General features: G+C 42.0%; 2 protein-coding genes across 4 annotated transcripts; both read right to left on the reverse strand.

The window, feature by feature from the left end:
• Nucleotides 1-3409: 3409 nt before the first annotated feature.
• ptrh1 (peptidyl-tRNA hydrolase 1 homolog) lies at nucleotides 3410-9461 on the reverse strand. Of its 3 annotated transcripts, none has more exons than XM_070833033.1 (6): nucleotides 9296-9461; nucleotides 8789-8914; nucleotides 6821-7040; nucleotides 5131-5230; nucleotides 4742-4787; nucleotides 3410-4261 (listed from the first exon to the last, which is right to left on the reverse strand). In XM_070833033.1, exons 2-6 carry the CDS (start codon nucleotides 8909-8911, stop codon nucleotides 3986-3988), a joined length of 765 nt encoding a protein of 254 aa, XP_070689134.1. In that variant the 5' UTR covers nucleotides 8912-8914; nucleotides 9296-9461; the 3' UTR covers nucleotides 3410-3985. The 3 variants fall into 3 exon arrangements, with proteins under 3 accessions (XP_070689134.1, XP_070689135.1, XP_070689133.1); XM_070833034.1 differs by having other exon boundaries at nucleotides 8789-8917; XM_070833032.1 differs by lacking the exon at nucleotides 9296-9461 and having other exon boundaries at nucleotides 8789-9072.
• Nucleotides 9462-10034: 573 nt separating this feature from the next.
• Nucleotides 10035-11742, reverse strand: LOC139203535 (natterin-3-like). The gene is made up of 2 exons (XM_070833331.1): nucleotides 11620-11742; nucleotides 10035-11125 (listed from the first exon to the last, which is right to left on the reverse strand). Exons 1-2 carry the CDS (start codon nucleotides 11729-11731, stop codon nucleotides 10035-10037), a joined length of 1203 nt encoding a protein of 400 aa, XP_070689432.1. The 5' UTR covers nucleotides 11732-11742.
• Nucleotides 11743-12574: the final 832 nt, after the last annotated feature.

The following is a 12574-nucleotide window of genomic DNA, read 5'->3' on the forward strand; positions in this document are numbered from 1 at the left end:
TCCCTGCAGCTATTGTGACTCTGAGCTACGGCAGGACAGAAGGCCTCAAACAAACCGGCTCTAAACAATGTTTGGCCCCTTTTGTTTCTCGCCTGCCTTTCTTCTTCAGCCCTCCATCGCAATCTACTGGCCTCCTTTGTATTGATTTCCCTCATTCAGCAGCTCGTCGGCCTCTTTCCGCTGTTTTATATGCTCTTTTCTGGCTTCTTTTTTGTGTGTGTGTGTGTGTGTGTGTGTGTCCACGACCTCCCCCGCTGAACCCTCCCCTCCGCTGGCTTTCTCTGCAGTGTGAGAACGCAGTGCGCCTCTTGACTGGATGCAACTCATTAAAGACACCTAATTGATGAAGAGTGTAATTAGTGTGACAATCGGAGGGGAAAATCAATATGTTTTTTGTTTTTTTTTAAGCCAAAAAGAGCCACAATCGGGCCGGACTGGATGGAGGAGGGAGGCATGTGAGCGGACGTCGGCGTGAAGAGGTTCAGGCTTTCACTTCCAGATACAAAAGAGCAGAAAAGGAGCTTCGAGAAAAGAAGTTTTTGTTTCTCTTCTTGACTCTTTGACTTGTTAGAGTTGCATCATTTTGGGGACAAAAACCATCTTATTAGTCTGCATTAAACTAAATGCACAAATACTTACATATAAATGACAGCTGATGCTAGTTAGCTGTTTCCATAAGACACAATAAGACATTTTCTAGCTGCAGAGGCTTTGACCTTTGACCTCCTTACTTACAACCTAGATGATAAAGTTAGTTTTACAGCTGAAGGAGTAAATTACAAAATGCACCATGCAAAAATATGAGGTGCAACAGCAGCAACATGTGTGATAATTACATGGTTATTATTATTATTATTATTATTATTATTATGTGTCCTGTATTTACATGTGAATAAAGGTGTTAAAGGTGAATTTAGCAGATTTCTGTTGTTTGAACTACTTGACTGTATTTCCACTTTTTTCCACAGCGTGGAGAAATCATAACGTGTGGAGGAGGAAGTGACCGCCACGCCACCAGCAGTGCATTCTGGTTGTTGTAGTTTTTCAACTTTTTGAACAAAGGGGAAACACCACAGCCCTTTTTTTTTTTTTCCTCCTAATGTTTTCTCTGATCACGTAGCGACAAATTAAATATATATATATCAGAAATATTTGCCCCGTTTTATGAAATTCATCACCGTGTGGGGTTTACAACCACCGTCCCCTGAGGCCACTCATCCTCCAGAGCTGTGGCTGTAGTTTGCTGCTGCTCATATATCAGCTGACAGCAGCTTGGATCAGTATCAGAGTGAACTGTGTGTCAGACACTCTGATCGTATCATAACCCGACTTAAAACACTTTGTTTCTGTCACAGACGCCTGATACTTCCTGGTTGTTAATGTCATATTTGAATTTAAGCTGCGAAGGACAGATTTTAGGATGAATGTAAAGATTTTTAGCTTTTCAGCCCTGTCAGGCTGCAAACACACCCAGCAGCCCTCAGCACCTCTTTCACAGCTAACATTAATAACGGCTCCGTCCCATTAAGCCGTGACAGTGAGCCAGCGCGCACAAGGCCAGCAACCAGACACTGAAGCAGCTAAATGGAATCCAGCCCTTATTTATTTGCTTATTTACACCTGTGCACCGTGCAAAGCTCTCTGCTTCTCGTTAAGCCCATTGTGTTGAGTGTTTTCTCTCACCTGGATCTTCTCTCCTCTGGACTGCGTTTATCTGGAGAAGTAAGAGAACAAAGTCCACAGAGAGAGATTTGAGAGAGAAAACAGTGAAAGTGGGGAGATACGAACGCCTTCGGGTGCAAACAGAGTTGGATCTGTAGGAAGAACATCCAGGGATGGTGGACACCTACAGATACCTGGGTGTTAACAACAATAACCTGGATTCATCAGACCACACAGACGTCCTGCACAACAGTCATCTTCATCTCCTGAGGAGACTGAGGTCCTTTATGACTCAGCTGCCATCTTCTCTGCAGTGACTGGATAAAAAACTCTCTGGACTCTGTAGAGGACGAGGGTGAAGAGGAGGACGTTGGCTAAGCGGACATCGATCATGAGCAACACCTCTCACCCCCCGTGTGTGTGAGCCTGCTGCACCCACAGCGCAGGAAGAAACGCCATCGTAGCTCCTTCATCACCAATAAGACTCTACGTACTCCAGCTCGACTGGTTATCATCACACTATTATCCCTTTATTCCAATTCGGTTAATCATCATGTGCAGTTTATTCATCCTTCATCTGTAGAACTGTATATCTGGAGGCTGTGTATTTACGTTTGAGCTGCTGTGACTGGTGAACTTCCTCGATGTGGGATTAATAAAGCTGATCTTATCTTTCTTTATCTCAAAGTTGAATGAAATGGTCGAATTTGTTGAGATTAAAGCAACAGAATAATGAAACCTTAATCTGAAGGAAATTAGAGTTGAAATTTTACAGAAATCAACGGAAATTAAATATAAAAACTCTAAAATAAACTTGAAATAAACAGTAGCTGTTAAGACTTCAGACCTTGTGCAGGTCTTGGTCCATCGTCATCATCATCTACAGCTTCGACAGTTTAGTCTCGACCTCCTCGGCCAAACACACGTCTGAAAAATGTTTTTAAGCATCTTCATCATCATCATCATCACAGTGCGCTCTCTCTCTCCTTATGTTCAACTATGCTCGCTCGTTCTCTCTCTCTCTCTCTCTCAGGTCCCATAACACCACTACTGATGTGTGTTGGTCAGACGGCAGCGATCGAAGCTTTAAGGTGAGAGATTCCTCAACGTTGCTGTGAATAAAGTTTAAAGTCTAAACTAAAGAAAGAAGAGATTTGACTTAACCCTCTACGGTACGCATCATGATGCCAGCTAGGAAACAATTTTTTTTGAGTGTTTTTATGTCTTAAAATAGACTAAATAAACATAATCTAAAGAAATTTTATAATTTTTTTTATTTTTTGGAAGTTTTGGGGGTTCGTTGTCTGTAGGCAACATTGTACCATAATGGCCATAAGTGACAAATGTTTTATTTTTCAATTTGAACATCATTTATTTCATAAACATGTGTAAACTATTCAATTGCTTCAACAGGTTACAATACATGTCATTTTAAATGTAAAAGCATGATAAAAGGAACTCTTTTAAAGGGTTTCTTGTCTGAATGTTGCCTGTAGGCACACAAACTACTTATCAAAACAAAGATCATAACCATTTGCAAAACGCTTTAAGGTGTGAGATTCCTCAACGATGCTGTGAATAAAGTTTAAAGTCTAAACTCTCCTGGTCACGAGCAGGTGGCTCCCAAACCTCAGAGAGAGAAAAGAAAGAAGAGATTTGACTTAAGAATGAGAAAATGTTCCTGTATGAAGAACAGAAGGTTTATTTTCTAACTAAATAACATCTGTCACAGTGTTCATGCTCTCCATCAGGTCAGCTTTTTAATAAAACTTAAATAGGATGTTTTACACCAACACAGAATCTGGATCAGGTGTTTCTGGATCTGGTTTGTGCTCCCAGTACCATCCAGTTTTCTCTAAACCGGGATATGTGGTTTATATGTGAGAACAGACCCGGGAAACCTGATCCGGTTATCTGCTTCCACCAGGGCTGCACCACAATTTCAAATACTGGAAAAATGTCACAACTCGCAATATTAGATGATCCTTAATAAATTCTTAGCACCTGTTCTCCTGCCTGCGGCCACCAGAGCTCCCAGGACTCTGTTCACACGTTTCTGAGACGTCGATCTCGACCAGCAACAAGACAAATCTGAGCAAAAACACAACAACAACACAACAACACAACCTCCTGGTTGGTGGTCGTCAGCACGGTCTTCACTGTTGACATCTGGTGAAGTAAATGATCTTTTTTTTAAATATATTCAGCTCTTAGAGGTGGTGGCATCCATCCACCCATGGGGGGTCACACCTGATTCCTCCTGAGCTCCTTTAATAAACAGAGTCTCTGTGAAGGCTTGTGTTCTTAAACACAGCAGTTGAGTTCAGGGACCGTGAGCAGCAGCAGCAGCAGAGTCCTCAGCTGGGGAGGCAGCACGCTCCCTCTCCCTCCTCTCCTGTGCTGCTTGTCTGCCCCCTGCTGGTGAGGAGGGGGGCCGGGAGTCCTGCTGGGAGAGCTGGGAGAGGAGCAGGTCCACGCTCTGGACCAGCACCGAGTCCAGAACCTTCTGCTCCTCAGAGGAGAACCGGCCCAGGACGTGATGCTCCACTGACGTTTTCCCCGCCGGCCGTCCGATCCCGACCCGAATCCTGGGCATCACCTGGGAGACGCACAGAGTCATGTGACCGGCCTCCAGTATTTTTTGGTTTTGTGCTTTTTTATTTTGAATTGTGTCCATTTGTGTTTGTTTTAAATATTTGATTAATGATTCTACAGCAACATTTTGGCAGCAAACACGTAAACTTCCTTCAGAAAATTTAGCCTACTTGTTTTTTAGCACTTTGACTCGTGCGATGGACGGTAAATGACATCTCCTTTAAGTTTTTATACTTTCTCTTGCTGCATTTTTCTATGGAAATAAAACGTCTACTGAGCATCTTTGGGTAAATAAACTTCTATCTGACTGTCAATAAGCCGTCACCATCAGCCGAAACAGCTGATTTAAGTTTCTTAAAGTAAATAAAACATAAAATAAGTCAAGAATCACAACATGAAGTGTCCTAAAAAACCTGTTTGAGTGTCCATCACACAACTCTAATGGTTAATGCTGCGAACAGTTCTGCAGTCAGTCGTCACTTACGTCGGTCTGGAGACAGTCGACACAGGAGCGGACTCCATTATGACCCCTGTGAAGAAGAGGAGGAGGAAGAATTTAGGGTCAAAGTGTAATTTTCCAAGTTTAAACAAAAGGTGGACGACTCACAAGAAGCTTTCCACAATTTCCCTGCATTTGGAAACGTAATGAAATGATCTAATAAAAAAATGTGTTTGGGTTATTTTGTAAGAACTATACAGTATAAATAAATAGTAGGGAAGAGGATCTGATGCTTACACAGGAGTAAAAATATATATTAATGATTTAGTCAGAATAAAACTCATTCCTTTTACTTCTCCAGACCTTCGTGCTGCAGCCCTGAGAAACATTACGTCAAAGTGAGATCACAAAAAAGCACGATGGAGAAAACCGACCTGGCACTTCCTCCCTGTTTGACGGCGATTTTCCCCAGAGGTTTGTCCAGGTCATCGTGCACCAGCAGGATGTCCTCGGGCCTGACGCCGTATTTACCCGCTGGAGGATAATTCAGATCAAACATTCAGCGCGGAACTGGTTCCATCAGTTTTGAGCCGAATATTATGAGCATAAAAACTTCCTCAACTCAAACAGAGAAAGATCCTCAAATCATTTACATCTGACCGACTGCCAAAACTGTAAATGTACAGAGATATAAAAAAAACAGAGAAAAGCAGCAACCAGCCAATATTGTGCATTTTTCCCCTGATTAAAGTATTAAAATGATTAACTAAATGGATTAAACAACACATTCTTTCATCTCTAATTATCAGATATTGAATGATCAGTGCAGACACTTCAATCTAAAGGCTTAATTTAGCCAAACATTCGTGTGATTGTGTCGTTAACACATTTCAGCAAAGTCCTGCTTCATTTGTAATTCCCACTGTGATGCTGCGTGATGTCAGCGTGACTCTGCTGTTGATTTCATCTCTGTTTATTTAACTGATTGTTCCACAGGGGTAATTTATTAAATGGCAAACAAAAGCGCTTCAGATGGAGACGGGCAGACAGGCAGAGAGATTTCAAATTTGTTTATGGAGCCCTTTTAACAAAACCAATTAGTGTCCGAGCGCTGAGCTGGGAAGGTCATAAAGAGGAGTTCTGGATATGAGAGCAAACTTTGTTCCTGAGCTCACCTTGACCAGAAAAACACAACAGAAAATAAATGCACAAACATCCATAAAGGATAATCCTGGTATTACCATTTGTTTTTTATACAAATATTTGGAGTTGTTCCAAGAGATCGCCTCAGCTGGAAGCTGTGAAACGGGCTGCAGCGTGATCCTTCAGGGCAACTAGAAACATCAGAGCAGGCTCAGAGTATTATTCTAAGTGTGTGACAGCATCATGGAAAGGATCCCTACAGAGAGAGACCTGGAAGATCCTTTTGGTTTAACCACAAACAGCTGTTATATCGCTCTCTGCACACACACCAGACTACATTCATAAAAACAGGGATTTTACCGCACTGGTCTACTGCTGCCTCGCTCAGTTAATTTGTTTGTGTTATCGTGTGTTGTATGTAACATGTTACAAGTATTGTGCTGGATACTTAACTAATCCTTTAAAACACACTCCCAAGTCCCGCTATAACACAAACGAGCTGCAGCAGTAGACCAGTAACTACTATGTAAAATTACTGTTTTTATTAATGGAGTCTGGTGGCTTTGAGGAGAGCGATATAACGGCTGTTTGTGGTTAAATACTTCATTCACAAAAACAGTATTTTTGCCCCACAGAACACAGAACCGTGCGCGACACAAAGTCACACAATAACACACAATAAACTAACCGATTAAGGCAGCAGTGGAGCAGCAACTCCTGTGTTCTCTGAGGTAAAATCCCTGCTTTAGTGAATGTAGTCTGGTGTGTGTGCTGTTTGTGGTTAAACCAAAAGGATCTTCCAGGTCTCTCTCTGTAGGGATCCTTTCCATGATGCTGTCACACACTTAGAATAACACTCTGAGTCTGTCAGTGGATCAAACAAGCTCTTCTAGTGGTCCTACTGTGTCGGTTTACAGAAAATGGACTTCTCTTTTGACACAGAAGCGTATTCACACACTCACACGCAGGCGGTGACCTCACCTGCTTTGGCCACCGCCACCCCGTTGACGTTCATCAGCAGCCTGGGACGGAGCAGCACCACATGTGTGTGTTCTACCTCTGACACGATGACCTCACCGCTCACGTGCTTGTCGCCGCGCCAACGGTCGGCCACGCCAAGCCTGGCGGCGAGGGCGCCAAGCACCGCCATGCCGACGCTGTGTCTGGTACCCTCCATGCCCTGGTTACCCAGCCCCACCACCTGGCACACACACACACACACACACACACACACACACACACACACACACACACACACACACACACACACACACACACACACACACACACACACACACACACACACACACACACACACACACACACCTGCTTCAGGAAAAGCTACCTGTCCTTCAGAAGTGGTTTAACTAATCCAGACTTCTTGCTGTTATCAGGCTAAAATAATCCGGTTTACTCTCATCCAGCTAATTTGGCTCTTAGAAGCAGTTCAATGATTGATTATTGTGAAAATACACCATTTTATATTTGATATTTTATGTTATATTGCCGCTTTATATTTTTCATTTTACTATATTACTGCATTTCATCTTATACTACATTTTATGTCCCATATGACATTATAATATAAACTACCATATTATACTATATTATGTTAAACTGTCTCATCATATGATACGCTGTTTTACATTTCTATATTAATACAAACACAAAATATCATCACTTAATCATATTATACAGTATATAATCAGTCTGTTTAACGTGCTGCTATTAATCACACCTGTCCTTATCTTAGTTTTACGTATTTTTTAACTTTCTCTATTTACCTGTACTTATTCCCGTTCATGTTCTGCTACCTTCTGGAGATCAATAAAACCATATCTTGTCTTAATTACTTATTCTTTAGTGTTCAAACATCAGATTCTCATTTTAATAGATGCTCCGTTGGTCTTTTAAGACACATACTACATTTGATTTGGTACTTTCACTTTGTTGTATATCTTATCATCGGTAATTATATATAATAATGAAAGCATTGCCTTTTAGTATTTTTTAAAGTGTATATACATTTTCTGCTAAAATGACCAATAAATCCATTCCAAGCCTGATATATTTTATCACTCTGCGCCATAAAACCCAAAGGTTCAATTAAAATATCATTTAAATTGAGCCACATCCACTTAGAAAGGTTTTATAAACAGACTAAAGGAGACATTATTCCTCAGAAGACGTCAGAGTTTCTGTCAGCTGAGGAGACTGACATAAACTCACTTATGCAGCCGCTGCCTTGTACTGACGGCTCTGTTCACAGAAATACTATACACTACATTGTGTTAGACTCCATGGCTGCTGACACACTGCAAACATTGTGTTGTGTCTCGACACACTGAGCTTTTTATTTATTTTCTTTTACTTCAACAAGTCACTGTGAAAAGGGACAGACATGTTAACACAGTGGAGGTCAGCTGATAAAGTACTTAAAAAAAAAAATTTAACTAGTTTATCGAAAGGAAAGATTCATGCCACATGTTTCTGCTGAAGGTGCCACAGTGAAATTAAAACCTCACTCAACCATTAAGTCACCTTATGCCAGTAGAACAGTAAAAAGAGAGAACATGCCAAACCCCATTCAAAAATCTATCAATTTAATAAAGTCTTCTTCGGTTAGAACCATATATTTGAAGCAGTGCAGATCTTTGTTTAATTAAGTATTTAGTATATAATACAGAGCTTAATCTGGATGACACTTATCACGAATTGGAAAGTGGTTAACACTGGTATGAGGAAAGTATTCAAACTTACACTATGGAGTGGATGCTTTGTCCAATCAGTAAAACACTAAATTGGCAGATTTTTGAATGGTGTTTGGTGGGATTTGTAAATGCAGTAAGATTGGGGTTTAGCAAATTCATGGTGGCTTAAATTAAACAGAGGTCAAGGGTGCTATGGTGTAGTAGACAAAATGTTGATGAAGTGAGGTTAAACACTCACCAGCTTTCGGTGTCCTTGTGTTTGTATTTCTGCTTCAATGCCCATCGCTGGTGTGAACAGCTCACTCAGCAGAACTCGGTTTACGACTCTTGTTAAAACTCGTCGCATTGTGACAAAGTTCATCAGCTTCTTTAGAAAAAGTGACAAATAGCGACAGATTTTACTAAAAACGGTGGCTTTCTTCATTCGGCCCATGAAATAGATTATCAGCTCTTTTCATTAAGTCAAATTTAGGATGTTTTCACGATGACTTTTCGTGATGAAACAACAGTCAGTATGAGGAAACCCTGTTTGTTCACTGTGTCACTTGAGTGATTTCTCAATGGGATTCGGTACAGCTGAAATTAACCTCTGGTCACATTTATGTGTATTTTCCTTATTATAATAAACTTTTACACGAATCCACAACTCCCTGGAGAAAACCTACGTTCTTACACCGCATTTCTGTCATAATTGTGTGAAGGTAACTTTGATATTATTAGCTTAGCTCAGGTTAGCTTACTGTACCTTACAGCATAACAGCAACAGACACACGTAAAACCGACCCGGAAACACGTTAAAAACACTGGAAACCGGCTAAACTACAATGTAATCCCGGTTAAATTAAATTTATAGTTTTAAAAATATATTTTCTCATGTCTCATGTCAGGTAAATGCTGGTACATTAGCTGAACTTCCGGTATTAGGAGTCAACGAGTCACATAAAGACAACAAGAGTGTGTTTCTCTGCTTGGCCACAGCGCCATCTAGCCTGGTGACTGAGAAATACCCCAACAGGAGCAATACTGTCTTTTAAATGTCTTTTCTAATGTCTAAATGTGTTTTCTAATCTGTAAATGTCTTTTTTATTGTGCAAATGTATTTTCTAATGTCTAAATGTCTTTTCTAATGTCTAAATGTGTTTTCTAATGTGGAAATGTCTTTTCTAATGTCTAAATGTCTTTTCTAATGTCTAAATGTGTTTTCTAATGTGTAAATGTCCTTTTTTAATGTGCAAATGTCTTTTCTAATGTCTTTTGAACGTCTTTTCTAATGTCTAAATGTCTTTTCTAACGTCTAAATCTCTTTTCTAATATCTAAATCTCTTAGAAAATTGAAAATTGAGACATTTATTAAATGTCTCAATTAAAGTAACACAGAGAAAAAGAAGCTCCGTAAAAGTTTTAATTGTGTTTTATTTGGAAAACAGTGTTTTTCTGGACTTTTTAAAAAACATTTTAAACACAGAAGTCCAACAGGTTGATCATCAGTCTTGAGCGGAGGAACAGGGAACGGCGTCAGTCACCGGCTGACATCTCTCCACCACGGCATTGATCTCGCCCACGCTCACGCCGTCGTAGGTGCCCGTGATGGACGTCCAGTGTGTGTCTCCGTTGTGGTTGGTCCTGCTCAGCCGGCCGGTGAAGGGGATGTCGGCCGTCATCTTCCTGCCGTCCATCCTCACGACGCAGGAGTGGTTGGGTGGGACCAGCAGCACCACGGAGACGGAGTGACTGATGGAGTCCACCGTGGTGGTTCCCTCGGAGAAGGTCACCGTCTGCTCCTTGGTGAAGTCCACCGTCCCCGGGCCGAGGATGGGCACTTTGGCCTTCATGGTGGACACGGAGCCGTTGCGGGTCTCCCTGCCGATGTCCCAGGTCTTCTCCACCCTGCTGGTCTTCTCCAGTTTCACCGTCTTCTCCACATTTCTGCACTCCAGGTTGGTGACCTTGGCGAGCTGCAGGGTCTCCGGAGGAAGGTGGAACAGCTCCATCTGGTCGATGCCGTACTCCACGTGAGAGATGTGCTGGCTGTAGCTGTCTCTGTTGACGGCCAGAACCTGGTAGCTCTTGTACCAGTACTCATCGCCCTCCCAGGGAAGGAAGAAGGCCTCGTGTTGGGCCACCACTTTGCCAAGGCCGTACTTGTTTTTGCCCACGTAGATGTCGGAGTCGGCGCAGGTCTTGATGGCGTACTGAGGCACCGACCCGTACGACTCTTCAACCCACTGCAGGAACTCAAAGTGGTCCACGTTGACCAGGACTTCAAACTTGGAGGAGCTGTACTCTTTGTCGGCGTACGGGTACCGGCAGAAGTTCCCTTTGCTGGGAGTGTAGAAGCCGGCCTCGCAGTTGACTTTGCACACGTAGTCGGTGCGTTCGGTGTAGCCGTTGAAGATGGCAACAGCGCCGTTCGGGAGGGAACCGCTCCATGTGACCCACTTGAGGTTCGTGTGTTCACCAAACATGGGGAAGGAGTGCGAGGTCGTCTCAGTTTCTGGGATCTCTCTCACTTCAACAGGTTTCCAGATTTCCCGGAAAGGGACAACATTTTCCAGTGCGGGGTTGAGCCGCAGCTCTACATGACAAGACGGAGAGAAAATGGCTGCAGGTTTTGGTACATTGACCTGAGGCCTATTTGAAAGAACCTAACAGTCTTTTCAAAGTGGCTTTTTAAAGTGTAAAACTGCAACTTGAGCAAAATTAAGCAAAAAGTACTTTCCTGCATACTTTACATCCAGTAGAAGGTGGATAAGAATCTGTCCATCACTAGAATATCTTCTGTCAAAATGTAAGATTTAGAAATCCTGATATTCTGCTACCACTTTCACCTAATTATGTCCTGTGGGTGTGTAGTGTTGATTTTTAAGGATGCACAGGACTGATATCTAATTAAATATAAATGTATGCTGTGCCTGAGTAGCTACCTTAAATGTTTTGGTCGACCATGATCTTAAGTTTGTGAAGATATCAGGTTTAATTCGTGCTAATGGTCACGACATGGCTTTTGCGAAATGGTAGAAGTCACAGTGTCTGACTGGATGAAGCTCTCGTCTCATGATGTGAACTCACGGGGTTTTTCTTGGCCGTCCTGCAGCTGGGAGACGTAGAGCAGCGGGTCGGACTGCAGCGCCGGGCCGCAGTGCTGCAGCACCAGCAGGACAACAGCGACGCTCCACCTCATCTGGACACACAGAGGAAACACCACCGGTGGGGATTTAGTTAAGACTAAATTAAAAAAATAACAACCCTAAACTCTGTCATGCGTCCATTGGAGGCTAAATGACAAATGTTTTTTATCAAACAGGAGAAAGTAGAAACAAAGGGAGGGTTGGGTTACTGATCACCTCCAGTCTCTCCCTCTGAAATCAGTCCATCCTCTACATTACATGTTGTATGAGTCTCTGAAGAGATGATGGCTGAGTTATTATAGAATTATTGCAATGCAACTATTGGTGAAGTTACTGGTTGCTGCTGTGGTTTGCAAGTCAAATATCTGCTGCAAAACAGTGCGTCTAAGGTTCGAATGATGCCTCATACATGCATTTAAACCCAAACCCTGACCTGGATGTACGCAGGCACAAAAATCTCCTAATCGCTATTTTAAATGCAGTTAGATTTAAGGGTTTAAGGCCAATGTGACTTTTGTGTAACAAGATTAACTCATTGCATTATTTGAAACGTTTGCTCTTTTGTTAAAATGTGATTCTGCTGCTTATGTAAAGATTACTGGAGGGGAAGGGGGAGACTGCGCAGTTACATTTAGCAGAGCTTAACTCAGCTGACGCTCCTGGCTGTCTATATACGGCAATAAAAAGTGCGTAATACTCCTTTAAAAAAAACATTTATTTGACCACAGATGATAAAAACTATAACAACGTTTGAGTTTTCTGCTTTTTGTTTGCATTTCATTTAAATTCAGATCAGAATAACCTTTAAGAAATTACACTCTGTGATCCTATAACTCACACGGTGCAGAGATTAAATGTCCTCACAAGTGAATATGAAGCAAGGCAGCAGAATTATT

This window comes from Pempheris klunzingeri, chromosome 7 (genome assembly GCF_042242105.1).
Source record: "Pempheris klunzingeri isolate RE-2024b chromosome 7, fPemKlu1.hap1, whole genome shotgun sequence".
NCBI lineage: Eukaryota > Metazoa > Chordata > Actinopteri > Acropomatiformes > Pempheridae > Pempheris > Pempheris klunzingeri.